The sequence below is a fragment of the Cynocephalus volans genome, chromosome 12 (assembly GCF_027409185.1).
Source record: "Cynocephalus volans isolate mCynVol1 chromosome 12, mCynVol1.pri, whole genome shotgun sequence".
Lineage (NCBI taxonomy): Eukaryota > Metazoa > Chordata > Mammalia > Dermoptera > Cynocephalidae > Cynocephalus > Cynocephalus volans.
Window position 1 is genome coordinate 68,325,278 of NC_084471.1, and position 27,036 is coordinate 68,352,313.

General features: G+C 39.3%; 1 protein-coding gene across 4 annotated transcripts in view; it reads right to left on the bottom strand.

Moving 5' to 3' along the window:
- Window positions 1–27,036, bottom strand: part of SCN8A (sodium voltage-gated channel alpha subunit 8) — a 115,261-nt gene that overhangs the window by 66,114 nt on the left and 22,111 nt on the right. For 2 of the 4 annotated variants that reach the window (XM_063075982.1, XM_063075980.1), the window contains exons 3-10: window positions 26,215–26,304; window positions 25,444–25,572; window positions 23,555–23,646; window positions 13,935–14,156; window positions 12,681–12,744; window positions 11,254–11,395; window positions 3,967–4,173; window positions 2,815–3,105 (exon numbers count right to left, since the gene is read on the bottom strand). In XM_063075982.1, the coding sequence (XP_062932052.1) occupies window positions 2,815–3,105; window positions 3,967–4,173; window positions 11,254–11,395; window positions 12,681–12,744; window positions 13,935–14,156; window positions 23,555–23,646; window positions 25,444–25,572; window positions 26,215–26,304 (1,237 nt within the window). Of the gene's footprint in view, window positions 1–2,814; window positions 3,106–3,966; window positions 4,174–11,253; window positions 11,396–12,680; window positions 12,745–13,934; window positions 14,157–23,554; window positions 23,647–23,801; window positions 23,894–25,443; window positions 25,573–26,214; window positions 26,305–27,036 lie in introns of all 4 variants that reach the window. The other 2 variants (XM_063075983.1, XM_063075981.1) reach the window with 1 other exon arrangement.

Here is a 27,036-nt window from a genome sequence, read left to right on the forward strand (position 1 = left end):
CTAAGGGAAAGACTAAATGAAAATTTCCAACTGGGGAATCGAAGGGGAGTCAGGAAAGGTTTCTTGAGACAAAGATATGAAAAATAACTATGATGCAGACATTCAGAGATGGAAAAACAGGCATTTTAGAGAGGGTGTTTCTGGAGTAAACAACAGGGTAGAAAGCACAAGATATATAAGGAGCATCTAGTAGTTCATTCTGGTTTAAGTATAGGGTGCTTGATGGGGCGCAGTGACTAGAGATTAAACAGGCAGCTTGTGTGCATACTGGGGGAAGGAGTGCTATGAACTCCATGCTAAAGAGCTGGGACTTAAATAGTCAAAAGAATGAATCTAATTGGAGAATTCCCTCTCTCATTCTTTTTAATGACTATTCTGAACTGTCAATATTTTCTTTAAACCCCTAATTCAACTTCTCATTCCCTTCAATAAGATTTTTAATTCCCTACATTATTGAAAAACTGGAGACTGTCAGGTGTCATTTTCCTCAGCTTCCCACTCCTTATCTACAAACTTATCTAGCCCATCCTTCCCTACTTTACTGAGCTTTCAGGGATAAGTTGCCCCTTTCCTTTTAGAGACTACATCTATTTACACATCTTACAAAACTGAGCTCTATTTCTAGTCTATTCTTCTCTACTTTCTAACTCCACCTCCCCCTCTTCTGGTTTTCCTCACAGATAGTAAAAATGCTTATTTTCACTCATACTCCTTAAAGAAGCTTGAATGAGTTGAATAAGTCTATACTTACTGTCTCCACTTCCCACTCAGTGTGGCATCTATCCTCACTCTGGACTGAAACATGCCTTTAAAGCCCTCAGTAACTTTTATATTGCCAAACCCACTGGCTACTTCCAATTCTAATCTCTCTAAGAAACTCTGTTAAATTTCAATCCATTGGCCACTGCCCTGCCTTCTCTCGTCTCTTGTCTTCACTGAACTCTTGGTCCTCTCAGCACCTCTATGACCGGTCATCTGTTTTCTTTCATGAACTCCATCTCCTGTACCCATTAACAACAGGGGTCATGTCCGTGGCCCACTGTCCGCTCACCTGACACATTCACTCTGAGTGATGTCATCTAGCCTCATATTTTCAGTCACCACCTCTCAGCTTAGCACCTCTTCCCTGAGCTACCATTTGACCATCTGTGTGTCTAACATATCTCTCTACTTAGTTATACAACAAATAATTCAAACTTGGTATGACCAAACTGGAACATACTTTCCTTCCAAACCTGGAATGTCCTTTCTTCTGTCTTACTGCTCCCTCATCAACACACATAAATATTACCTGACTAATTCCTGTTGATCCTTTAAGTCTCAGTTTAGAAATTTACCTTCTCCAGAAAATCTTTTTTTGAACCTCTAGGTTGGGATAGATCTGTGCTTTCTAAAACACCCCCAGCATGTCTCAGTTATGGAATAATACTGTCGATACTATTATATAAATAATTTTTAATGTATCTGACTGCCCCACTGTACTGTAGGCTCTCTGACATAGGGACCATGTTTAAACCAACTTTTAATCTCTAGAACCTGGCTCAATCTTTGTTTGTTTGTTTGTTTGTTTTTTAAACATGGCTTTTTTTTCTTTCTTTTTTTTTTTTTTTTTGTCTTTTTTGTGACCGGCACCCAGCCAGTGAGTGCACCGGCCATTCCTATATAGGATCTGAACCCCTGGCAGGAGCGTTGCCGCGCTCCCAGCGCCACACCCTCCCGAGTGCGCCATGGGCTCGGCCCCCTGGCTCAATCTTTGATACATGGTAGGCACTCCATAAATGCTTGCCTTACGAATAATGAGAGACACATTTTAGGAAACAATCTGACAGTATATAAAACATAACAGAAAGGGAGAAAGACTAGAGAAAACAAAACCATAGTGGGCAACTGAAGTAGAACAAAATACTGCAAAAGCCTGAACTAGGATAAGATTAACAGGAATGAAAATAAGGGATTGACGCAAGAGACTTTGCCATGATAAAATGAACAAGACTGGCAAAAGACCAAACTTGGAGGTGAGAGATGCAAAGAAGCAAAATGAATCATCTCTGAGAAAAGACTCTGTATACATAAATGTTTAACTGTACTCTATTCCATACCTATAAATTTTCCAGCATTTCTTTAAAACAGGGAATTAAATGGCCTAAGAATTGGATTTTGGTGGTTTCCTGTGAAATCCAAAAATACCTGTTATGTGATGATATTATAGCAATAGAATGTTCAATGATTATCTATACGTCTTCTTATCTTTCTTTCTCTTAGTTTCCCCATTTACCAAAGTTGGGTAAAACTGGAGGCTTTCAACCTACTATAGACTATCTTATCGGCATGCCACTGTACATCTAGAATAATTAACTAGAAACTGCCATGCTCAAATATGCTGTCCTAAAGAGTTTCGTGACTCCTATTTTTATTTTACCTACAATTACATACAATTGAAATACAAGAGATATTTGAGTTGAATTCTGATGTTCAGATGCTAAGAGGAGAAAAGTTCTTCCTGATGTTTTAGAAACATGAAGCTTGCTGGTATGATACATGTTTTAGTGCAAAGCAAATCTGCCAAAGGTGATCATGTAGTCCTAGGGCTGACTTTAACAACAGAAAAGAGGGGGTAGGATTAGAGCAGAGGATGTTCCAAACATGCTGGTAATGTTTCCTCCTAGAGGAGAACAACACGGAGCATGGAGAGGTAGGACTGAGGATGCAGGAATGAATCTGGAAAATGCAAGGCCAAAGGGGAAAATAAGAACCAAATGAGATTAGGAAAAACAGAATTTCTTAGGTTTATTTGACCCAATGCAAAGAGCTTACCTGATTCATGATGGAAAATTTCCTCCCTATTCTGTTGTCTGGCAGCCGAAAGCCCTTCCTCCTCATACCATCTTCTGACTCTGACTTAAACACCTTCTCAGGATCCCCTTTCTCCTCTCCTTCAGAGAGTTCCTTTTGCTTCCTCTTTTTCCTCCTGTTGCGTCTTTCCTTGGCACTCTTTGAACTGAGTTTAGAAATTTCAGATGAGCTCCGAGGAGAGCCCCCTTCTTCACCTTCCTCTTCTATGGCATCTTCTGAGACAGTTCCTGCTGAAGTGGCCATTGCAGCAGCCTAGGAAAGGAGCCACAGCAATAGACCAGATCAGAAGCAATAGCTGGAGCCACCCAAAGCCAACCAATTAGGACAGAGCATTTCCTTTCCCACAGATAGGGAAAGGAAGGAAAAAAGGAGGAAGGAAACCCAGCCTGGTAGAGGAGGCTGTGGCCAGGGCCTGGCTGTCTCCATCTTCTAGTTGAATCTGTATTCTGGCATATGGTCCTCAGTGATCAGAGCAGAACACAGTGGTGAGAACTTTGGGATTTATTCCTTGAGTGTCTCAGACAAGAACTTGGCTGCTTTCTTGGTACCAAAGGATCCCTTCTGAATGACTCTGAAAATGAATGCTAAGAAACTATATTACATATTATGGGTCCAACAATGTAAAAATACATGTATATTTGGATAAAGATCAGAAAAGTTAAGTGTCAGAGTGATGGGATCACAAATCTGTTTTTCAGATTTTACTTTAATATTTTGTCTGTATCTTCTTTTTAATTAGAAGCAATATTTTTCATGACCACAGAAACTCTGAAGGGGATCCTAATATTTCTCTCAACAAAAAGGCTATGCTTAACATGAAGCACTACGTAAACTGCTCTTATCACTTTTATCTTCCCAGTCATCATAGCAGTTGAAAACTGAACGGTTGAGAAATTTGACAAAAGATCGTATTAACAAACAATTTAGCCATTAAGACAAGTGAAATAAATAATTGAACCAAACATCTGCAGTTGTTACTTGGGTTATTTTAAACACATCAATGACCTCTATTTGACAATGTGCCTAGAAAAGATCAATTGCAGCAGCAATCAGACGGGGCCTTCATCACAGCGATCTGGCAGGAAGGCCTATAGCAAGGAATTCATCACCAACCTGTGCCTCTTCCTGCTGCTTCTTAAGCTGCTCCAGCATTGCTTTGAACTCAGCCTCTTTTTGTTCTGCCTCCTCCAATGTTGCTTGATTCTGCTCTTCATAAGCCATGGCCACCACAGCCAAGATCAAGTTCACCAGATAGAAAGAACCCACAAAGATGACCAAGACAAAGAAGATCATGTATGTTTTCCCAGCTGCTCGTAAGGTCTGCAAAGACAAAGACAGCATTCTGGGTCACAGGCATCAAATGAACCAGCTGAAAACAACTTGTGGTCCTTGTTCCTCTCTAGGGGCACTCTTTGCATTTTGAACAGGATGGTCCTTCTGTGTGTGGTATTCCTTCCTATTACAGACACTCAGCATCCCCAATGGCCTCCCTTATCCTCAACTCATATTAAATGACAGTGGTACCTCCCACCCATTGTGACAAAAAAAAGTCCCTTCCCACTTCCAAATACTCCCTATATATCATTTCATAGAAAAAACTTGATTTTTTTAAAAAAATGCTCGGGGTAAGAATTATATTTGACTTTGTCAGTTGGTTCTAAAACAAGTATAAAGAAAAGAATACAAGACTTCAGCTCATTTGTCTACTGGTATTCAAAGAGCATTGGCAGGCAAATTTCATCTCTGGAATTAGGTCCAAGTCACACAAAATCCTCATCTTGAGTGATACCCTACCTTATTCTTTTGTAGTAGGATGGGTTTTAAAAGAAGACATTACAATATGACATAAAGGATAGTGGGGAGGAAAAAATAAAGGAAGAAGGATCCTAGACCTATTCCTTTAACTAACAGTGAACAAACAGACATCAAAGAACATGTGACACACTATTACTGAGTTTCACCTTTATTCTCTCAACCACAAATATTTAATGGAAATTAGTTGTTCAACAGAAAAGAACTCAGTGATTTGAACCAGAAGCTTCCCTTGACAAGGTTCCTTCATGCATGAGGGGGACATGTTTCTTATTCTCAAACTAATTGGCATCACCAAATGCCAAAGTCAAAGAGGAAACAATGGACTGTCATGGACTTTCTTAGCTGGAATACCCTTAGCAATCACTACACTAATTTCTCCATCACAATCAGCAAAGTTAAACGACTTGCTCAAAGTCACCAATGTAGCTCAACAGAATGCTCCTCACCTTATTTTTATCTGTAAAACCTGCTTGAACAAGTCCAAACATGCTACATATCTCAAAAATGTTGGTATATTTAGACTCCAAGGTCCTTGTGGATAGAAATCCCACTTTTAAAAAAATTTTTAAGGTTAATTAATTCATTTATTAAGAATATTCATAATATAAAGCTAATTGTCAACCCTCCTGCCCATGATGTGAGGACCAGATTCATACTGGGGGCATACCCATTACCAGAAATTACTTTTGTACCCCTTGTCCCCACCCAATTATCCCCCAACCTCCCTCCTCCTCCCCCTCTCCCCACCACTCCAATTTGTAGCCCCAGGAATGTTCCCTCCCTCTGTTAGACCACAGCACTACTGTGGTCTTTCTTTTCTCTCTTAGCTCCCACTTATGAGTGAGCACATGTGGTATTTATCCCTCTGTGCTTTGCTTGTTTCACTCAACATAAGTTTCTCCAGGTTCATCCATGTTGTTGCAAATGGGAGTATTTCATTCTTTTTTATGAGAGTAGTATTCAATAATGTATATATACTACAGTTTCCTTATCCAATCATCCGTCAATGGATATTTAGATTGGTTCCATATCTTGGCTATTGTAAACAGAGCTGCAATAAACATGGGAGTGCAGGTATCTCTTCGACATGATGACTTCCATTCCTCTGGATATATACCCAGAATAGGCTGGATCACATGGAAGATCTATCTGTAGTTGTTTGAGAAACCTCCATATTGTTTTCCATAGTGGTTGTACTAATTTACAGTCCCACCAACAGTGTAGTAGTGTTCCCTTCTCTCCACACCCTTGCCAGCATTTGTTATTCACCGTCTTTTTGATTATAGCCAGTCTAACTGGAGTGAGATGGTATCTCAGTGTGGTTTTAATTTGCATTTCCCTGAGGACTAGTGATGCTGAGCATTTTTTCATGTATCTGTTGGCCATTTGTATGTCTTCCTTTGAAAAATGTCTATTCAGCTCCTTTGCCCATTTTTTAATTGGGTCATTTGTTTTTTTACTGTATAATTGCTTGAGTTCTATGTATATTCTGGATATTAATCCCTTGTCAGATGCATAGTTAGCAAAACTTTTCTCCCATTCTGTAGGTTGTCTTGTCACTCTGTTGATTGTTTCCTTTGCTGTGCAGAAACTTTTTAGTTTGATATGGTCCCATTTGTTTATTTTTTCTTTTGCTGCTCGTGCTTTTGGGCTCATGTTCATAAAGCCTGTGCCCTGACCTAACTGCTGAAGTGTTTCACCTGTATTTTCCCTTAGTAATTTTACAGTTTCAGGTCTTATACCTAGGTCTTTAATCCGTTTTGAGTTGATTTTAGTGTATAGTGAGAGATACATATCTAGTTTCATTCTTCTGCATATGGACATCCTGTTTTCCCAGCACCACTTGTTGAGGAGACAATCTTTTCCCCACTGTAGATTTTTGTTGCCTTTGTCTAATATCAGATAGCTATAAGCCTGAGGAGTGATTTCTGGGTTCTCTATTCTACTCCACTGGTCTGAATGTCCATTTTTATACCAGTACCATGCTGTTTTGGTTACAACAGCTTTGTAGTATAATTTGAAGTCAGGCAGAGTTATGCCTCCAGCTTTGTTTTTTTTTTTGCTCAGGATTGCTTTGGCTATTCGGGGTCTTTTGTTTTTTCATATGAAAGGTAAGATTGTTTTTCCATTTCTGTGAAGAATGCCATTGGTATTTTGACAGAGATTGCATTGAATCTGTAGATTGCTTTGGGTAGTATAGACATTTTCACACTGTTAATTCTTCCAATCCAAGAGCATGGAATATCTTTCCATCTTTTTGTGTCTTCTTTAATTTCTTTCAGAAGTGGTTTGTAGTTCTCATTGTAGAGGTCTTTCACCTTTTTGGTTAAATTGATCCCTAGGTATCTTATTTTTTTCATGACAATTGTAAATGGGCTTACTTTATTTCTCTTTCTGTTAATTCATTATTTGAGGATATAAATGCTACTGATTTGGGGGCATTTATTTTGTATCTTGCAACATTACTGAAGTTATTAACCAGCTGTAGGAGTTTTTTGATAGAGTCTTTAGGTTTTTCTATATATAGTATCATGTCATCTGCAAATAGAGAAAGTTTGACTTCATCTTTTCCAATCTGGATTTTCTTTCTTTCTTTCTCTAGCCTAATTGCTCTAGCTAGTACCTCCACTACTATGTTGAATAGAAGTGGTGAGAGTGGACATCCCTGTCTTGTTCCTGTCCTTAAGGGGGGAAGGCCTTCAATTTTTCCCCATTCAGAATGATACTGACAGTGGGCTTATCATAAATGGCTTTTACTGTGTTGAGATATTTTCCTTCTATACCTAATTTGTTAAGAGTCTTTATCATGAAGGGAGGTTGAATTTTGTCAAATGCTTTTTCACCATCTATTGAGATAAGCATATGGTCTTTGTCCTTGAGTTTGTTGATGTGATGTATCACATTTATTGACTTTCATATATTAAACCATCCTTGCATCCCTGGGATGAATCCAACTTCATCATAGTGTATAATTTTTTAATATGTTGCTGTATTCTGATTGCTAATATTTTGTTGAGAATTTTAGCATCTAGGTTCATCAAGGATATTGGCCTATAATTTTTTTGTTGTTGTGTCTTTATCTGGTTTTGCTATCAAAGTTATGCTGGCCTCATAGAATGAGTTTGGGAGACTAGCATCTGTTTCAGTTGCTTGGAATAGTTTGAGGAGATTTGGTATTAATTCCTCTTTAAAAGTTTGATAGAATTCAGCTGTAAAGCCATACAGACCTGAACTTTTTTTTGTTGGAAGATTGCTAATTACCACTTCAATCCCCTTGCTCGTTATTGGTCTGTTCAGGTTTTCTATCTCTTCTTGGTTCAGTCTTGGTAATTTATGTGTCTAGAAACTTATCCGTATCTTCCAGTTTTTCAAATTTGTTGTTATACAGTTGTTTATAACAGTCTCTAATGATTCTTTGTATTTCTGTGGTATTAGGTGTAATGTCTCCCTTTTCATTTCTAATTTTTGTTATTTGGGTCTTCTCTCTCCTTTTTTTTGTTATCTAGCTAATGGTGTGTCTATTTTATTTATCTTCCCAAAAAACCAACTTTTAGTATTGTTGATCTTTTCTATTGTTTTTTGGGTCTCTATTTCATTTAGTTCTGCTCTGATTTTAATTATTTCTTTCCATCTACTGCCTTTAGGTTTGGATTGTTGTTGTTTTTCAAGTTCTTTGAGGCATAGTGTTGGTTGTTTATTTGAAGTCTCCATTTTTTTGATATAAGCATTTACTGCAATAAATTTGCCTCTTAGTACCGCTTTTGCAGTATCCCACAGGTTTTGGTATGATATATCTTTGTTTTCATTAGTTTCCAGGAATTTTTTGATTTCCTGTTTGATTTCTTCTTGGACCCATAGGTCATTTAGGAGCCTATTATTTATTTTCCATGTATTTGTATAGCTTCCAGCATTTTGCTTATTTATTTCCAGTTTTAGTCCATTGTGGTCTGAAAAGATAGTTGAAATGATTTCAATTTTTTTTTAATTTGCTGACACTAGATTTGTGACCTAATATGTGGTCTATCCTGGACTGTGAGCTGATGAGAAGAAAGTGTATTCTTTAGCTGTTGGGTGAAATGTTCTGTATGTATCTGCCAAGTCCAGTTGGTCTAGGGTGTAAATTAAATCCTGTGTCTCTTTGTTGACTTGTTGCCTGGAAGACGTGTCCCATACTGAGAGAGGGGTGTTCAGATCACCCACTATTAATGTATTAGGTCCTATCTCTTTCTTTAGGTCTAAGAGTGTTTGCTTAATATATCTGGGTGCTCCGGTATTGGGTGCATACATGTTTATGATTGTTATGTCTTCTAGCTGGATAGTTCCCTTTATCATTACATAGTGGCCTTCTTTGTCTTTTTAAATATTTTTTGGTTTAAAGGCTATTTTGTCCGATATAAGAATAGCTACTCCTGCTCGTTTTTGGTTTCTATTTATATGGTATATCTTTTTCCATCCCCTCACTTTTAGTCTATGTGTGTCTCTACAGGTGAGGTGGGTCTCTTGAAGACAGCATATACTTGGGTCTGGCTTTTTAATCCAGTCAGTCTGTGTCTTTTGAATGAGGAGTTTAGTCCATTCACATTTACAGTAGTTATTGGCAAGTATTGCTTAACTCCTGTCATTTAATTGCTACTTATTTAGATGGTTTAAATATCTTTTGATCATTATTTCCCCTTTTATTTCTCTTCTTCAATGTTAGTTGGGAATTTAAGGTGGAATGATTTAGCTTCTTTCTCTTTCTTGCCAGCATTTTTGTTTTAACTGTGGGTTTTGCTCTTTCTTGTGTATTTCTGATAGTGGTCACCATTATTCAGATTCCAGATGAATGACTCCCTTGAGAATTTCTTGCAGGGCTGGTTGTGTGGTGGTGAACTCCCACAACTTTTGTTTGTCTGGGAAATACACTATTTCTCCCCTATTTCTGAAGGAGAGCCTTGCTGGGTAAAGAATTCTTGGCTAGCAGTTTTTTTCTTTTAGTATTTTGAATATATCATTCTACTTTCTTCTGGCCTGTAGGTTTTCAGTTGAGAAGTCTGCTGTTAGTTTGATGGGGGTTCCCCTATAAGTGACCTGATACTTTTCTCTTGCTGCTTGTAGAATTCTCTCTTTGTCTTTGAGCTTTGCGAGTTTTACTATAATATGTCTCAGGAAAGATCTTTTTGGGTTGAATCTGTTTGGGGACCTTTGAGCTTCCTGGATCTGAAATTCTGTATCCCGCCCTACACCTGGGAAGTTTTCTGTTACTCTTTCCTTGAGTAGGTTTTCAATACCTTTTCCTTTCTCCTCCCCTTCAGGAATACCCACAATTTGGATGTTAGAGTGCTTGAGGTTGTCTGCTATCTCTCTTGGATTTTCCTCATTATTTTTAATTTTTTTCCTTTTTTTTGTCTGCCTGAGTTATTCCAAAAAGACCATCTTCAAGCTCTGAAAATCTTCTGCTTGCTCTACCCTGCTGCTCAAGCTCTCAGTTGTGTTTCTTATTTCACTGAGTGAGTCTTTCACTTCTAGAAGTTCTGCTACACTCTTTTTAAAGGTATTTATCTCTTTGTAGATTTCCTCCTTCATATTCTGGATATTTTTTCTTGTTTCATTGTGTTCTCTAATTGAGTCTTCCTTTATTTCTTCAAGTTTTCGTAAGATCATTGCTCGAAAAACTTTTTCAGACATTTCAAGGATTCCCTGTTCCATGGAGTCTGACTCTGGAGCTTTATTGTACCCTTTTGGTGGTGTCATTGCTTCTTATTGTTTGTACTTCTAGTATTTTTTTGCTGATGCTTGGTCATTTGGTAGAGGGTTTGCTTCTTCTATTACACTGAGGTTAGCTGTGGAGGTGAATGTCTTTGCTTGGCAGTAGGTGTGGTGCTGGTTATGTTAAACCACCTTGGTTCCTATTCCAGACTCTGTGGTCATAGAATGAGCCCCTAGTGCTGTGCGGTTCTGCTGGGCCAAACTCAGCAGGTCGGACCTGTAGGCTGGTGCTCCCCCCTGGGTCTGAGGCGGGGTGAGGGGCCGCGTCCAGCTGCGTAATTCTACTGGCTGCTGCTGCTGGTGCCACCACCACTGGTGGGCTCACCTGGGCATGCTGGTTTGGGGCACAGGGGCGGGGCCTGGTGCTCACCCCTGCCTGGGTCTGAGGTGGGGTGAGGGGCCACATCCAACCGTGTGGTTCTGCTGGTTGCTGCTGCTGCTGCTGGCCACCACCAGTGGGCTCACCTGGGCAGCGCCGGTTGGGGGCATGGGGGCGGGGCCTAGCCCTCACCCCGCACCTGGGTCCAAGGCGGGGTGAGGAGCTGTGCCCACTTTTATTTTTTAAACAGATGCCCTAAGCTCAAAAGTCCAAAGAAGATATGCTGCAGATGGTGGAACAATAGGAAGCAGGCAGAGATAGCAGATTCCCAGGCCAGGCAAGAGACTGTTAAGGCTGTAAGCTTCTACAGCTCTACATGACTGAGCACTCAAGAAACAGGGACAAGAGCTGGGAGAATTTATTTAATGCCTTAATTAAAGGTCTTTCACACAGTATGTCCCCAACCCCACATACCCTCATGCAAACTCTATCACCAAAGAAAAAGAAATATTACTCACCAATTGATACAAGTTTTCCCAGTAGTCCTGGGTCATAAGGCGAAATAATGCCAAGAAGGCCCAGCTAAAAGTGTCAAAGCTTGTGTAACCATAGTTGGGGTTCCTTCCTGCTTTCATACACTGGTATCCCTCTGGGCATTGCCTGAAGAGATAAAAGGAAATTCAAGACTTTCCAATGTAATTTCACCCAGTCACAATCTTGGAGATAATAAATCACATAACTCCACCCACTTCATGACCTTGGAGATAATAAATAACCATCTAAAGAGCCACACCAACAAATTGGAAGGAAAAAAAAGAGGAAGTAAATAAGCAGTTAGCCAGTTTCTGGAGACAGCCTAGGATCAGAATCACCTGGCATGCCCCTTAAAAATGCAGATTCCTGCATCCTACTCAAAACCTAGGAATTAAAAGCTTAGATATGGGACTTATAAATCTGCATTTTTAATAGGTATGTCAGGTGATTCTCACACATGCTAAAGTGTGAGAACCACAGTCCTAGATTCATATCAATGTGCAATTCAATTGAATTCAACTTAGCTACTATCCGAAATAACACACAGCTAGAAGTTCCTCCTAATCATCTCTGTTCTCTTAACACTCACTGTGACGACCTAAAGCATAGTAAGGATTTCAGTGACCTCAGTTATATCATTTCTTCCGCTTTTAGACTCACCTGATATTTCTTTCAATGTAATCTCTAATATCTACTTCAATACAGAACTTAAATGGACTTCTCGTTGCTGCAGTCATATTAAAACACCAATTCCTAGAGGACCAATATACTCTGAATAATGACACCAGCACCCTACATTTATATAGCCCTCTGTTTACAAAACACTTTCATGTATGTTATATAATTAGAACCTTACAGTAACCATGTGAAAAAGAGAGAGCACAGCTTATTAAATCCATATTACGGATGAAGAAATTGAGGCTCAGATAACTTAAATGGCTTAACAAAGGTCTTAGAGCTACAAGTAGCAGAATCAGGACTCAAATATTACATTGCTACTCTTTTCCCTCCCCTATGCTGTCAGGCCTAGCATATTTTTGGGTCATCCTTGGATGCTAAACTATTACCAAGACAGTATCTTTACTCTATATTGTATTATTTGTGTTAAGACAGAATGAGGGGAGTCCAAAAGAGGCAGGTAAGCTATCTGGTGTTATAGACTTTATCCTTTGCCTTTTACATCTTTGATTTTGGCTTGAGACTATAGGCACATTCACCTACTAGAGAAATATCAGCTTTGGATGGACAAATATGAAACAGAAGGAAAATCTGAGTCAACCAACAGGTCAGATCTAATTGTAAGGTCTACTACATGAGCACAAAGAAAAGTGAAAATATTGCCTATTTTGATCCAACTAATAATAGGCACATTATTTTAAGGAAGAAGAATAAAATTAGGTGAGCTACTTACCCAGCATCAGAACTGTTCCCACAGAGTAAAGGTTCCAGCATGCCAGGAACCATGTAAAAATTTGCTAGAAAAGTTTGAAGAGGCAGGAAATGAGTAGGCAGATTTAAGTGAATGAGAGAATAAAATTACACTGTTCCTAACTAGCTCCAGCAGAAAGTTATTGATTTTAGCTCATATAAATCTTTTCCAACAGCAGTGAAAGCTGATAGGAATTCTTTCCCATTAATGATTTTCCTACATATATTTACAAGCTAAAAGTGCTACCCTAAAGCCCTTGGTGCAATGCTCTTTTCATAGACACCTGACTTCCACTCGTACTTCAAATATATATGCCAGGATCTGGTATTTGAATCAAAAGGATCTAAAAGTAAATTTTCTGAGTTCTTCGACCCTTTATACAACTTTATTCTTCTATCCTTATAATGTCTCTTTATCAAAGATACTCTAAATTCCTCATTGGCCACTAGTTATGTTCTATTTTAAATTAGAAGACACGTTTCCCTTTCCTGCATGTGTCCCTGAAATCTTCTTTGCAACATTTTCTTACAGCTACTTAACTGACTATCAGGAGTGACTAACAGTGATGTTGCTAACTTTTTTCTAATTAGTTTAGAGACGTACCACTACACCAAATTTTCCTTAATATAAGACCCAAGTGCTCTGGTTCCTCAAATAAAATTATTAAAACTCCTTAACTGTACTAGGATCAATTGGTGCCTTAGAGATTATCTGACTCCCTAGACCAGACTGATTTCTAAGGTCTTAGTAGTATTAAGAAAGCTTGGGTTCCATAGGTATATTCTGGACTAAATGTTTAAATATTCCAGGAAACGTAGTTGGGGAAAAATAATTTTTATCAAGCTTCTAAGCCTGAATTTTAATGAAAAGATTAAGGGTAAATGTGAAGAAGCTATAAAATATCATTTGGTTTTATTTATTTATTTTGGTAGCTGGCCAGTACAGGGATCAAACCCTAGACCTTGATATTTCAGCACCACGCTCTAACCAACTGAGCTAACCACCAGACCCTTGTTTGATTTTAAAGGCGGGTGGCAGGGGAAAGACAGAGAGGGCTGATGTTTGAGAGATTCTGAACCAATTCTACCTCGAGGAAAATAATCTCACAAGGCTACTTCCAGTAGCACTGCCATTCCTTTCTGGCCCCAATTACTTTTTCAAGTCAGTGGTGGCTTCTGACCACGTCAAGCAGGGATACACTTTTCCCTCTCCTCTTGCAGAGGAGGGGCTACCTACTTTTATTGTTGATATACTCTTCCCAGTCAAAGCCTTTGGTGCCATTTTCAAGATAGCTCTCGTTGAAGTTTATGGGCCACACAACACACTTGTTTCGCAGGTTGCCCATGAACAGCTGCAGTCCAATCAAGGCAAAAACACTCAGGCAGAACACTGTCAAGATCATCACATCTGACAGTTTCTTCACAGACTGAATCAGGGCGCCCACAATTGTCTTCAGGCCTGAGAAGCAGAACCCCCAGAATCAGAGTCACCTCAAATCCCTCCCCACCTCCCCCAGCCTCCCTCTTAGCCACTGGCTTCTACTCCTCCCCACAGCACCACCCTTGAAATATGGCCACTTTATATAATAAGAACAATAATGGGTGAGCAAAATTGTCAATTTTCCAGAAAAATCCACTTTTAGGTCATTAATTCTTAGAAAGCAAAAGAAAGCTCCTTCTACTAACATGTGGCTCCTTTCTTCCTAGAAATATTTTCCTGTCTCTGACTACTTTGTAGTTCCCCAAATGAGCCAAGCTCTTACATGCCTCAGAGCCTTCATCCATGCTCTTCCCTCTGCCTGGAATGGTCCCTTCCGTTCCCTTGTGCTATCTGCCAAACTCCTACTCATTCTTCAGGTCTCAGCTTAAGCATCAGTTCCCCCAGAAAGCCTTCCCTGACTCTGCAATTCTTCTCCCTCCCCTGTTGTGATGAATATCTTAGTAGCACCTTATACTTTCCTCTGTAGCATTTATTATGGTTATAATTAATTTTAAAGTCTTTCTTGTTCATAGCTACTTCTAGAGTGCCTAGCCCATAGCAGGTATACACTAAATATTTGTTGAATAAATGAATGGAGAAATCAGAGATGAAGGAGGTTTCCAGATTGGAAAGAGAACCCCTGGGAGGTTTAAAAGCCAATAATAAGTGAGAAGGTACAATAATACTTTCCCAAGAGCTCTGGAAATGCCAATGTATTGAAAAGGTTAATTATTATCAATCCAGTATTTATAGTTTGCCTTTCCATTTAAAAATATACCTTTCCTGTATCATATATATGTCCTACTGTCTACAATGACCTTTTTCCTGCCCTAGATTAAAAACAAAACCAGAAATACTTATAATCCATTTTAATTTGAGGTTTAAATGCAAAACACTGGTTCGAATTTAAAACTGAAGGTATATTTCTTAATTGCACAGGGAGAGATCAGTAAAAGGAGACACAGAAAAATACGGCTATAGGTTCACGCTGTTTGGGTCAAAATGAGTCTACATGTCACTCTCCTCGGCATGCCCAGACATCAGTCTATACATAGGACATGGCCAACAAAGCACGAGTACCCCTGGTGGCCAATGCAACAGGACGAGCACGAGGCAGACACTGAGTCCTGACACACAGGCATCAAGAGGGATCTCATCTCTGATCCACTTCTGAAGGCAAAGTAATGAATGGACTGATATTCAAGAGTATCCTAATCCTAGCTTTGAAGTGTACAGTTGGGTAGATAATCATTAATCTCAACCAAGTTTGCCACTTGTGTGACCTAACCAACATACCTAACTTCGTGGAATCTCAGCTTCTTCATCTTTAAAATGGGGATAATTATAGTTGAATATTATAGGGCTGTTGTGAGGATTAAGCATGATTCTTACAAAACACTAAAAGCACCTGGTACACAGTCAGTGATTCAAATGTTAAGAACTATTGTCTGAACCTCAGTTTACTCATCTATAAAAAGGGATTTACAATACCAACCTCACTGGGTTGTTGTAAGGTTTATATAAAGTAATGAATGTAAAATATCTAGTACAGTACCTGGCACACAGCTAGCACTCAACATTTGTTAGCTATCACTATTATACATATGTTGGCCTCCTCAAAGGATGGGAGTGGAATAATGACACTGCTCATAGCTAACTGGTAATTTAATGGGTGGTATGCACATGACTCTTCTTTTGCTTTATTTTGCAAGTAACCACCTAGAATTTTCAAAGTTGAGCCCAATAGAATTTTCAATCTGAGTCCAACAGTAGCAATGGATGCTGTGCCTAGCACAGAACCTGCCACAAAGTGGGCACTTAATAAGTTTTTATTGAAAGAGTTAGTGAATGAGAAATTTCTCTCCTCTTATGCAGATATCCTGAAAAGAACCTAAGGGGAATTAAAGGGAAAGTGCCAAAAGTTAGATTGCAGAGATGCAGAAATGTGCAAAGGCCAATGCTTTTCATGGAGGCTGTGGCCACCAAAGGGCTAGGCTCCAGGAAACAAGGCATTTCTTTTTTTTTTTTTTTAAACATGTTTATTTATTTATTTATTATTTTTTGTTGTTGTTGTCTTTTTTCGTGACCGGCACTCAGCCAGTGAGTGCACTGGCCATTCCTATATAGGATCCGAACCTGGGGCAAGAGCGTCTCCGCGCTCACTCTCCCGAGTGCGCCACGGGCTCGGCCCGAAACAAGGCATTTCTAATCTGATTCCTTTTTCCCTCACAGGGCTGTGCATAAAGAGCACCAGACTGGGAACCAGAAAGCAGGAACTCTGGTACCAGCTCAGTCACTTTTTATGACCCATCATGTTTCAGAAGGTCATTTCAGAGTCTCATTTTCTCTTCTACAGAATACAGATAAACACAGAACTACATGTCAGTGGTCAGTGGGGGAGAAGCTGAAGAATCTTCTCTAAGAGTCTTTACAAACAGGGAAGAGATGTTTATTTGTTTGAGATTAAGTAGTTGAAATTTCAAACAATCTTTTATACCTAAGGCCTTGGGAAATTGTATCATAATCATACAGCTAGGAAAGAAAGTATTGGTAGAATAAAATAGAAGGTAGCCATCAAGAAGTAAAAATTGTTTCAGTGTTATGGAAATTACTTCCATATAGTTGCTGAGAAACAATAAGTCCTCATATTTTGACTAGGTTGGGGCGGGTCTGTATTGGATCAGTAATTCAACTGTAGGCCCCTAAAATTATGTAGATCTACTGTTTTCAAATCAAAGAGTGATTTTAGAAGGAATACTTGAATGGGTCACTGAGTTATTATAAAGTTTATTTTCCTTGGCTTCTAAAGAGCTTATATAGCCATCTCTCCTTAATGGTTCAGACAATCTGCTATTACTATTTTAACTTAATTGAGAAATGAGCTATAAAGCTATTATTAGTACCAGTAACAGGAATATAATACTACAAAATAGTCAAACCAATGGGTTTTTGTTATAAATAAAGTAAAATTTTAAAAAGCATTCGATTTTAGGCTGGCCAGTTAGCCCAGCTGGTTAGAGCAAGGTGTTATAACACCAAGGTCAAGGGTTTGGATCCCCGTACCAGCCAGCTGCCCCCCAAAAAAATCTACAAAAAAACCAAAACAAAAAAAGCATACAATTTTAGCATGAGCCTAATCTGATTTTCCTGGGCTGGGAAACCTTTGGATAGTTCCAATCCCATATAACAGGAAATTCCAGGCTATGAACTCCAATTATCCTCTGTTCCATAAGGATTGGCTCTTAGCAGCCAAGTTTGTATTAGGTAACCTTTTCTTCGAAGTTACAGATGTCAGGGTGGGCACCTGACCTAAATCCAGATCCTTTCCTACAGGAATTTCGAACAGGAAAAGAGATGGTCAAGTAGTCTTTTTATGTGGTGGGTATGGTACATATAAATTTGGGAGCTAAGCAGTAGCTACATTCTGTCATTTTATTAAGATGTATCTGAGATGTAAAGGAAGTTAGTATGCTGACAGAGAAAAAGGAAATAGACACCTGGAGAGAAAAGAGATGGAGACCAAGCACTTCCTATTGGCTGGGGCTTTTGGGCTATGCGTTCTGGTTTCTACTGGTTTCCAGAGGTCCAAGAGTATTTCAGCCCTTGAGTTCCCTGAATTACTCCTGTGTTCTTTTACTTGCAACCAGAGATACTCATCCAATACACCAACCATGCACTGAACTCATGACTTTCTTGGGAAAGGACCTGAGTGCTCACAATCAGCTGGTTTAATATCTCTTCTCTGTTGCTGAAGAAATCTGTAAACATGAGCCCAGAAAGCTAAAAGAAAATTTCTTCAAGTGTCTGCTTTTAAGTCTGAGGTCTATATCATCTCCCTGGTCAGAAATTTTTTTAGCTTTCAAGAAGTTTCAAGTAAAAACTTAGTTGAAAGTAGTATTCGGCTATTTATATTTCACAGGGACTCAGAGAAACAAATCTCATTTAAGCAAGAAAAATCACTAAATAACGTTAACTACTGCCATCTAAAAAGTTTACTCCAGGATTCTCATCTAGACCACTAGAGAAAATTAGAAGGCAGCACAGGAAGAAGAAAGGTGATGTTTGTAAGTGCAGGAAGGCATGCAATTACACAGCAATATTAAATATAAACAGTAACTCGACTGACTATACACTGTTCTCAGCCAAGACGCTTCGAACAGGGTCAGTAACTGCGAATGGCCGTATTTGCAGCCATCAATGCCAATTTATGGAGATGATGCCATCAATACATTTCCTAAGCTCAAGCTCTACACTATTTCCAACAGTGGCTGCCCAACATACTAGCAGATACAACTAAACAAAAGGGCTCCCTGCTATTACCAACAAAGGTCAACAAAGGCAGGAAGTTGCTTGTAGAATTCCTGACCTGATGCGAGCAGGAATAGAGAATGCCACTGTTCTGGCTGTGAAGAGAATCTGTCTTGCTTCTTCTATGGGCTCACACCACGACACATGCCAGAACAAGTAAGATACTTACTGAAAACTGATTATCCAAAACAGAGCAGAATGCTCCTTCAAATGACTCCTACACAACAGAGTGTGCAACAGAAGCCACGTGGGGGCAAATTGGACAGCAAGAAGTCTTGGAAAAGGCTAACATTAACTAGCACTGGTATGTGTCTGAGCAGAAGCAGTTAATACATTTACTATAGACCAAGAAAAGAGCTGGATCCAATGTACAGAAAGGTCAGCTACCAGTGAGGAAGTCAGATATTTAAGGAATTTTGAGATGCAGATGAAACCACTGCTACAGAATTCTACTCCACTCTATATCTAAAGTCACCTCTGAATCTTTTGTCACCCTTCAGAATGCCCAGCAATCCCTTGAACAAATGAACAAAGCCTGCTTATGTGCTACATCCACAGAACTCAGGCATGCATGTTGGGATGAAAATCTTCCATTCTTGTGGTAGCCAGATTATAAATAAAGCTAATTTATATTCCCTAGTTTGTAGCTCAGGCTGAGGAATGTAAGTATTTTGAAGCAATGTGAGCTGATTCCCCTACAAAATTAATATTGGAACAGGCCTCAGTAGCAGTAACAAGCAGTTCTCAACCCAGGGAAAAGAACAGCTCTGCAGTTCCCAGAGTCCGGCTTGGATCCAAACAAGTCCTAGGGGTAAAGTGGCGCCCTGTCAGCTTTCTTGCTGCAAATGCATTCCTCACAATGACAGATCTTGAAAGCCATTCAGATCAACAGTAATTTGGGAGAGACTTGGGGGCCACAGATTTATTTATTTGAGACCAGATTCACAAGACAAAGTGACCAAAACGAAACTAGCTCTCAAAGGTGGGTCAGTGGGATCCTGTGAGTTTTCAGTGTTATTCCTCTTAGGACTACTGTTTAACTTTTTTAGTTATCTTTCCTGAGAAGCAATGTGGAAAACGGAAAAATACAAAAGCAACAGGATTAATTAACAGAATATTTTAAAAGAAACAATGAGTCTGAATAAAGGCTTAAAACACTTTCTACCTCTCTTCACTATGCAGCAGAAATTGCTATAAGCACAATGAGTATGTTAGAAGAAAATACTTTCTTTGTGAAAACTGGGGTGGGAAGGAGAAAGGCCCATCATTTTCCCTGCTTCCTATCTGATCCCACTGGTTAGGAGTGAAAGTAAGCAGAGAAATAAAATATATAAGAGAAAAATAATTTAAAAATTACAACACCAAAGAGAGGATAATGACATTAAATAAGTGCCAATGAGCAGCGGGTAAACACTGGTTTGGGGGAGCCATTTAGATGATGATGGAAATGAAAAAAAACTGACAAGTGAGGATTTCCCAACCAGTTCTATTAACACTATTAAGTGCTACTCTCTAAGAAAAACCTGAGAAATCTCTTTTGTGATTCCTACCCTATCTTTGGGCATGTTACTCCTGAGGCATGTGATCAAAGGATGTTGTGCCCAGAACCCAGATAAACACAAAGTGAACACAAAGCTTTAAGACATATGAGGTACTTCAAAAAGCTCATAGAAAGATTCATATTATCTTTTAGTTCTTTTTTTTTTTTTTTGATCAGTAAGGGGATCGCAACCCTTGGCTTGTTGTCATCCACACCACACTCAGCCAGTGAGCACACACAGGATCTGAACCCGTGGTGTCGGCGCTACCAGCGCCGCACTCTCTTGAGTGAGCCACGGGGCTGGCCCATAGTTCTATTTTTCCATGAGCTTTTTGAAGTACCCTCATATAAACTTTTAGTCAGAATATTGTAATGTCAAGTTGAACCTGGCAAATTAGAGACCAAAGAAAATTTAGAAAGGGTCTGACCCTTTTAGCACAGAGTTGCATACACTGTTCTCCAAGTTGATGCCTCTAAAGGAAAAGGGAAACCATGAGTTATATGTATCCAGGTCTCGAGTTTAGCAAATAAAAAGGGTCAGAATGTGAGCTTAATCCCTTCTAAGCTACCACGCTCTACAACAGAGCATTTCTTACACAAAAGGCTGAAGCTAACTGATGCACCTTACTCTCCAATCTTCCATAGCCCTGGGGGCTCTGACACTCTTAGAATATCTACCAAAGATGTTAAGAGGGAGGACAGCATCAGTCCAGATGAGGTGGGATCAATGCTCTAGGAAAAGAAAAACTCTCATAAAGGGAGCTGAGACATGGAGGTCTTTGTGAGACCTTGGAGGCTCCATGTCAATTCTGTGGTCACTCTCACTTCCGTTCTGTTTTTGGCAACTTTGGTAAAAGCCTATACCAAACTGGGAACAGGAGAAGGCAAAGAGAGCAAAAATTCCACTGAAGTGATCCATGAGAAGACCTGGTATACAAAACAATAGTTTTTACTAAGGGGGAACTATGGCCCAGCTCTACAACACTGGAGTGGAAATGACTTAATTTCCAAGCAGGAGATGGCTCCAGATTCACGGACTCATGCACTATGCTCCCGCCTTAGAAGGGGACTTGGGTAACAGGCAGTTAGGAACAGGACTACAGCCCTCTACAGGAGAAACCATGATAGACAAGTTCAGAATTTCACACAGGATGAGAGAAGACTCTCCACAAAGGAGACACTATTTACTGGATTTCTCTTACTAACTCTAAAAGGTAGAATACGGAGCAGAAGGATTGGGACTGAAAGTCACTTTAATTCAAGAACCAAATATATCACTTACTGACAGTGATCTATTATTGGCTTTACTATCCCTTAAAGTTATTTTCCATTCCAGTTAGCCTCCCAAAGCCAGCTCAATTGAGGGTGTTTCTAGAAATAGGAATCTGAGAATCTATTTCAAACTGTGAAGCTGATGTCTAAATCTTGATACAAACCCTTTCTTTGGGCTTACATTTCTTCTTTGTAAGAACTTCTACTATTACAATAATACATGGAGCACTGCTATGGGCCCTGTGCACTGCGTTAGACACTATATATATACATACATATATATGTATATGTATTACTGGAGTATGAAGGATAAATAATGTGACATCAGTCAGGAGATATCCTGCAGAAATGCTGTGGTCAAAAGTTAACAATGTAGCAGAGACAGAGACAGAAACTGTGAGCTAGACTAGAGATAGCATCTGCTGCCCTAGTTAGTGAACAGAATGCAGCTTTCCAATTGCATTCAGGAAGAGAAGTTTTGAGATCACAAGTACATAAAGAGACAGATGCCTTACAGAGTATGCTGGGGGAAGTGAGCAGAAAACATAGGATCATACTTTAAAGGGGCCAAAGGAGGAGAGAGACCAAAGGAAAAATAAAAGGAAAGGTTTAGCATTCTAGATGCCTCAAAAAGCAAGCCCAAGGCCTGCCTAGGGCATAGGCCACCACAGTGACCCACGTGAGACTGCCTGGAAAATGAGCTGGGTTTTCCCGTCAATGGATTTACAATGTCTGGGAACTAAACCTTGATAAGTTAGGGTTGTGGTTTTTTGCCAAGAAGGATATACTTCAACTGACACCTAGCCTCTGATTGATAAGGAGCCAGCTATCATTGCTAAAAATAAAGGAATTTATCTTTAGTAGGGCACAAATTTAGTGTTCCACTCCATGGCCCAAATTTCTCAATGGAGAAACTGAGGTTTACCTTTCTTGAGGTTCTTGATAAGCCACATTATAAGTCTGCCCTCTTCAGAATCCTATCTTTGTGCTTCACTCTCTCGCTATCTGATGTTTAGATAATGTTGAAAAGGAGAAAAGTGTTTCTGAGTCAGCCACAAGGGGAAGAACCACAAGCGGTGATGCCAAGAATAGGATGCCTCTGTTTTCCAAGTCCTTATTTCTATGAAACTGCCTGGTCTCTAGGGGGTCTTCCTTGAAAACCCCTGAACACAACTAAAATCCAAAGAGAAAGAACATAGTCTTGACCTCTGCCAAGTTACTGCTAGTATATCTGGGCTCACAAGACTGACTAAAATATCTTTCCTTCCAGATTTCAGGACTAGTCTTTAGAAAGATAAGTATTACTCAGCTGTAATGACTTAAAGTAAATTAAGGGATCTTAACCTGGGGTCCATGGATGGGCTTCAGGGGGATCTATAAACTTTCACCTGATAGTAAAAGGGATCCAAAACCTTCAAAAGGTTAAGAATCACTGGGATAGCTCAACAAGGACCAAAAAGAGCAAAAATTTTAAAGACTGTCAATCGATTATCTCTCAACCCATCCACTGATTCATTTTCACCCCCCCTCAAGTTTCTGTACTTTTTGTTCGCCCATACCTTTAGTTGTATCTCATCTTACCTTTGATTTTTTTTTTAAAACAGCACCTGTATAAGCTTTCATTGGGATTTATGTTTGAGAATGATCTCTGAATATTTGTACAGTAGATGTCTACTGGTTCTCATTCTAGTGAAACAGACAGCAGTAGAATATGACAGACAGTGATTATTAAACTTCCGTTCACTAACTCCAAGGCTCCTAAATTTCTCTGTAACTAGACTAGTCAACTGGGTATGTCTCTTCTGTGATTAAATAATTCCATTAATACAGTAACAGTAAAAGTATAATTCTTTGAAAAACATCCCATCAGCAAATCATGCGATAGGAAGCCTAGAAATCACAAGCAATGGTATGATGGTGAATGTTAAAATCACTGTAATTCCATGAGGCCAGGAAGCAAATGGTTTATACACAAAGAGATAGCTAGCTCTGTGATGATTTTTTCCAGATATTTAAGATCCAAGTGATTCTTATGCACGTGCTTTTTCAGAAGCATGGATGGAATGGGGGCTGCATGCCTGGCAAGCACTGTCAGAGAAAACTGCCTAAAGACCAAAGGGAATGCCTCCCAAGAAAAACATGCAGAATGCAAGGCCATGTCAACTGTGCTGACGCCAGGTTAGAATGTGGTAGACAAAATGAATGGAGGGGAAAGAGGAGATGCAGCAAGGTCTGTCTTGTGCACAAATTTTCTCACCTGGAATTACAGAGATAGTTTTCAAAGCTCGGAGAACCCTGAATGTTCTCAGCGCTGAGACATTGCCCAGGTCCACAAACTCTGTCACATATCTGTAGTAAGGGAGGTCACACACAGACACAAATGACAAACACAGACACAAGCACAAACACCAAAGGAAAAAACAAAACCACAACAAAACAAAAAGTACAATACGTCACATCAGGGCCCTAACCCAACACCTAACACCAACCCCGGGCCATCTTACCTGGGATTACCGAAATAGTTTTCAAAGCCCTCAGTACCCTGAAAGTGCGCAGAGCTGAAACATTGCCTAGGTTTACAAACTCTGTTATATACCTGCAGAATCAAACCAAAGTTAACTTGTAATGGTACCACTGGGCGAGGGTTTGAGAATGGGGGAAGAAAGGGTCTTATATACAAGCTATGATTTCATTTTTTTCCTTGAAAAAGAAAAGTTTCAAAATATAAACATTTAAGAAACACCTTTTTAAAACTGGACATGGAGAATTCAAAAGAGTATTTGAAATAATGGATACAACCAGGAGGTTATTAGAGTTTACTCTCTTAATCAGCATAGTGATGTGCTGATCCCAATCAGAATGACTTTACTGTCAGCCCATTTACTTTTTTTAATAAAAAGGAAGGCCAGGAGGTATCAAAGGCTTATATGCCCAAGTTTTGTTAACAAGTTCTTGGGAAAGAGAGACAAATCTCTGCAACAGGAGCCCCACAATAACAAATCTACATAAAAATAACTCTCTGGTTGACGATGGCTAAAATGCCTAAATGTCTGTATATATAACTTATCCAACACTTATATGCATATTTTCAGTCACATCTATAGATGAAGTTTTACCTGTGACATAGAAAAACAGGGCTCAAGAAAATCCAGATCATGGGATCAAAGCAAATACTGTGTTAAATGCCCATTTTATTACCAGCTCTGTGCCTGACAAGGCACTTATATTTTAAATGAACATCAATGTGTATTCATAATGCTGGAAAGCTAGAAATTGCCTTTATATAACCGAAAGCCAAAGTTCCAGATTCAAATGTTCAATGTGTATCACACATTCACATTTTACAGTTGGACTACATCTTTCTTCCTGATGCTAGGAGCCATACATATGCAAAGCACTCTCTCTCTTACACATCTTCATGCACACCCAAACACACTCAAAACCTATACACCACACCCATCATACCCCAGCCCACAAAGTACTTTCACAACCTGGGAACAAAAATAATAAAGCCTGCTATAACTCTTCTATCATCAGCTAAGTTTCCCAAAGGGACACATTTTCATTGCTAAAACCATACAAATTACCAAGAGTAACTAACATATCAGTGTTGAGTTACACTGGTCTCTAGCAAAAGTTTAAATTTCTGGTTAGTAAATCTTCAGGAGTGCCCGTTTAGATATCATGTTTTGACTCTAAAATGTGCTCTGAAGTCTGCACCTGGCCAGCCTCATAAAGTCATATATGATAAAACATACCCAGGAAACTCATTTTCAGCTGAAGAAATTTTAAATCTTCACAGAGGCCCCCTCATTATGGGTATGCAAACCTTAGTCAGTGTCATGAGGTGGAATAAAATATAATGGATCATCAAAGGGAAATCATGCCCTATTTTCTTTCCTACTAGCTGTAGAGCCTCTGCATACCTTTTCCTGCATAAACACACTATCACTGCTTGAACCACAAGAGGCCATTAAAACAAGAATCATACGCCCACATGGCCTTATATGGTTACCATTAATTCCTCATATAGCTGTGTCCACAAACTCGCTTACAAACACTGTCTGTCATGCAAACACACCCAGGAGTACAAATGCACACACATAATCACACCCAGAATACCAATAAAGTAAGCAGAGAACTTACGCCATCATGATGACACTGAAATCTAACCAGTTCCATGGATCCCGTAAAAATGTAAAGCCATCTATGCAGAAACCTCTTGCAATAATTTTCACTAGTGATTCAAATGTATAAATCCCTGTGAACGTGTACCTGTCAAAGAAATGGATAGCTTAAGGTAATTTCTGAGCAGACAGAAACTTTAAATGAACCTTTTAAGATAACACTTGCCTTAAGTGTGGCTTCAACTAACAGAGACAAACAAAAAGGGCACAGCCAATGCAGCAGGACAGAACTGAAGAGGAGGAAGGAATGCTTTGAATGACACTTACTGAAATGCCCAAACCAAGAACTTTGGAAAGTTGTATTGGGTCCTGAATGGTATTCTAAAGAAATAACTCTGTATCGCCAACCAGCACATGGCCATTTTGAATCAGGCGAGGAGCTATTTTTGAACTTAGAGGAGTCACCAAAAAAAAAAAGGGAGGGGGACCTAAAGTTGGAGAAGACAGCATCATCAGGAACTGAGGATACAGATTGTGATGGGCAGCAAGGATCAGCTAGCACAGGAAAGGGCGGGGGTGGAGGGTAGTAACTTCCACAGCATACTTCCTCTTTCTTGAGTTGACTTCTAGGAATATTTCCTAAATTCCACATGTATCTTTAGCCCTCTTTGTGAAATAAAGAGTGGCAATAACTAATTTTTTCCCTTAATGGATAAACTGTGGCAAAGCAAGATTCAGTAACCAAAAATCTTTACAAACAAGCAGATAAATAAATAATTGAGCTACTTACTCCACATTCTTCGACCAGTCAGGAGGGTTACTAAAAGTCATGAATACACAGTTGGTCAAAATAGTGCACATAATGATCATGCTAAATACTGTAGACAAGAGTCAAGGGGGCATATACAAAATCTGGCCTGTTTTTCCCTCAGAAAATAAACACATTTCCTATTGGGTATCATGAGATCTAAATCAATAACCTGAAAGGAGACAAAGCACAGAAGAGGAAGAAAGGCAAGGTGATAATGAAAACTGTGATCATCACCATCAACACAGAATGCCATTGTGTGTTTCCACACCTGACCAGAGAACCATGGATGGATGGGGCAGGATGGCTATTCTCCTTTCAAAAGGGCGGTCACTGTTCTACTCCTTTGGGACAAAACATTTCCCCCTCTTACCATTTTTTACCTCAACTACGGAATAAGCCTCTAAATACCTTTGCACATAGTAAGCAGAAATCTACCAGACTACCAGACTCCAACATCATCAAGTGAGAAATAAATCTATACTATTCAATTCATTTATTAAGTTAATTATCTTATTATAACTAGTCATTTGAAAACCTACATGTAATTAATAGTTCACTTTTTTCTGTAGTCCTTATAAAGTGATGAATTGTCTTTGGGGGACCAAGGTACCAGCCAGCGTGTGTTGAATATGTCCAATGTGGGGAACCAGTTGTGGCATGTTAGGGAAGGATTTTAAAGACATCTGCACCATCATACTCCTGAGAATTAGGTAATGGGGCAAATCCATTTGATCATTCTGAAAGTACCCAAGAATGTTTATGGATAGCAAACCATTTTTTTAAGTTGACGTGTAATAATTG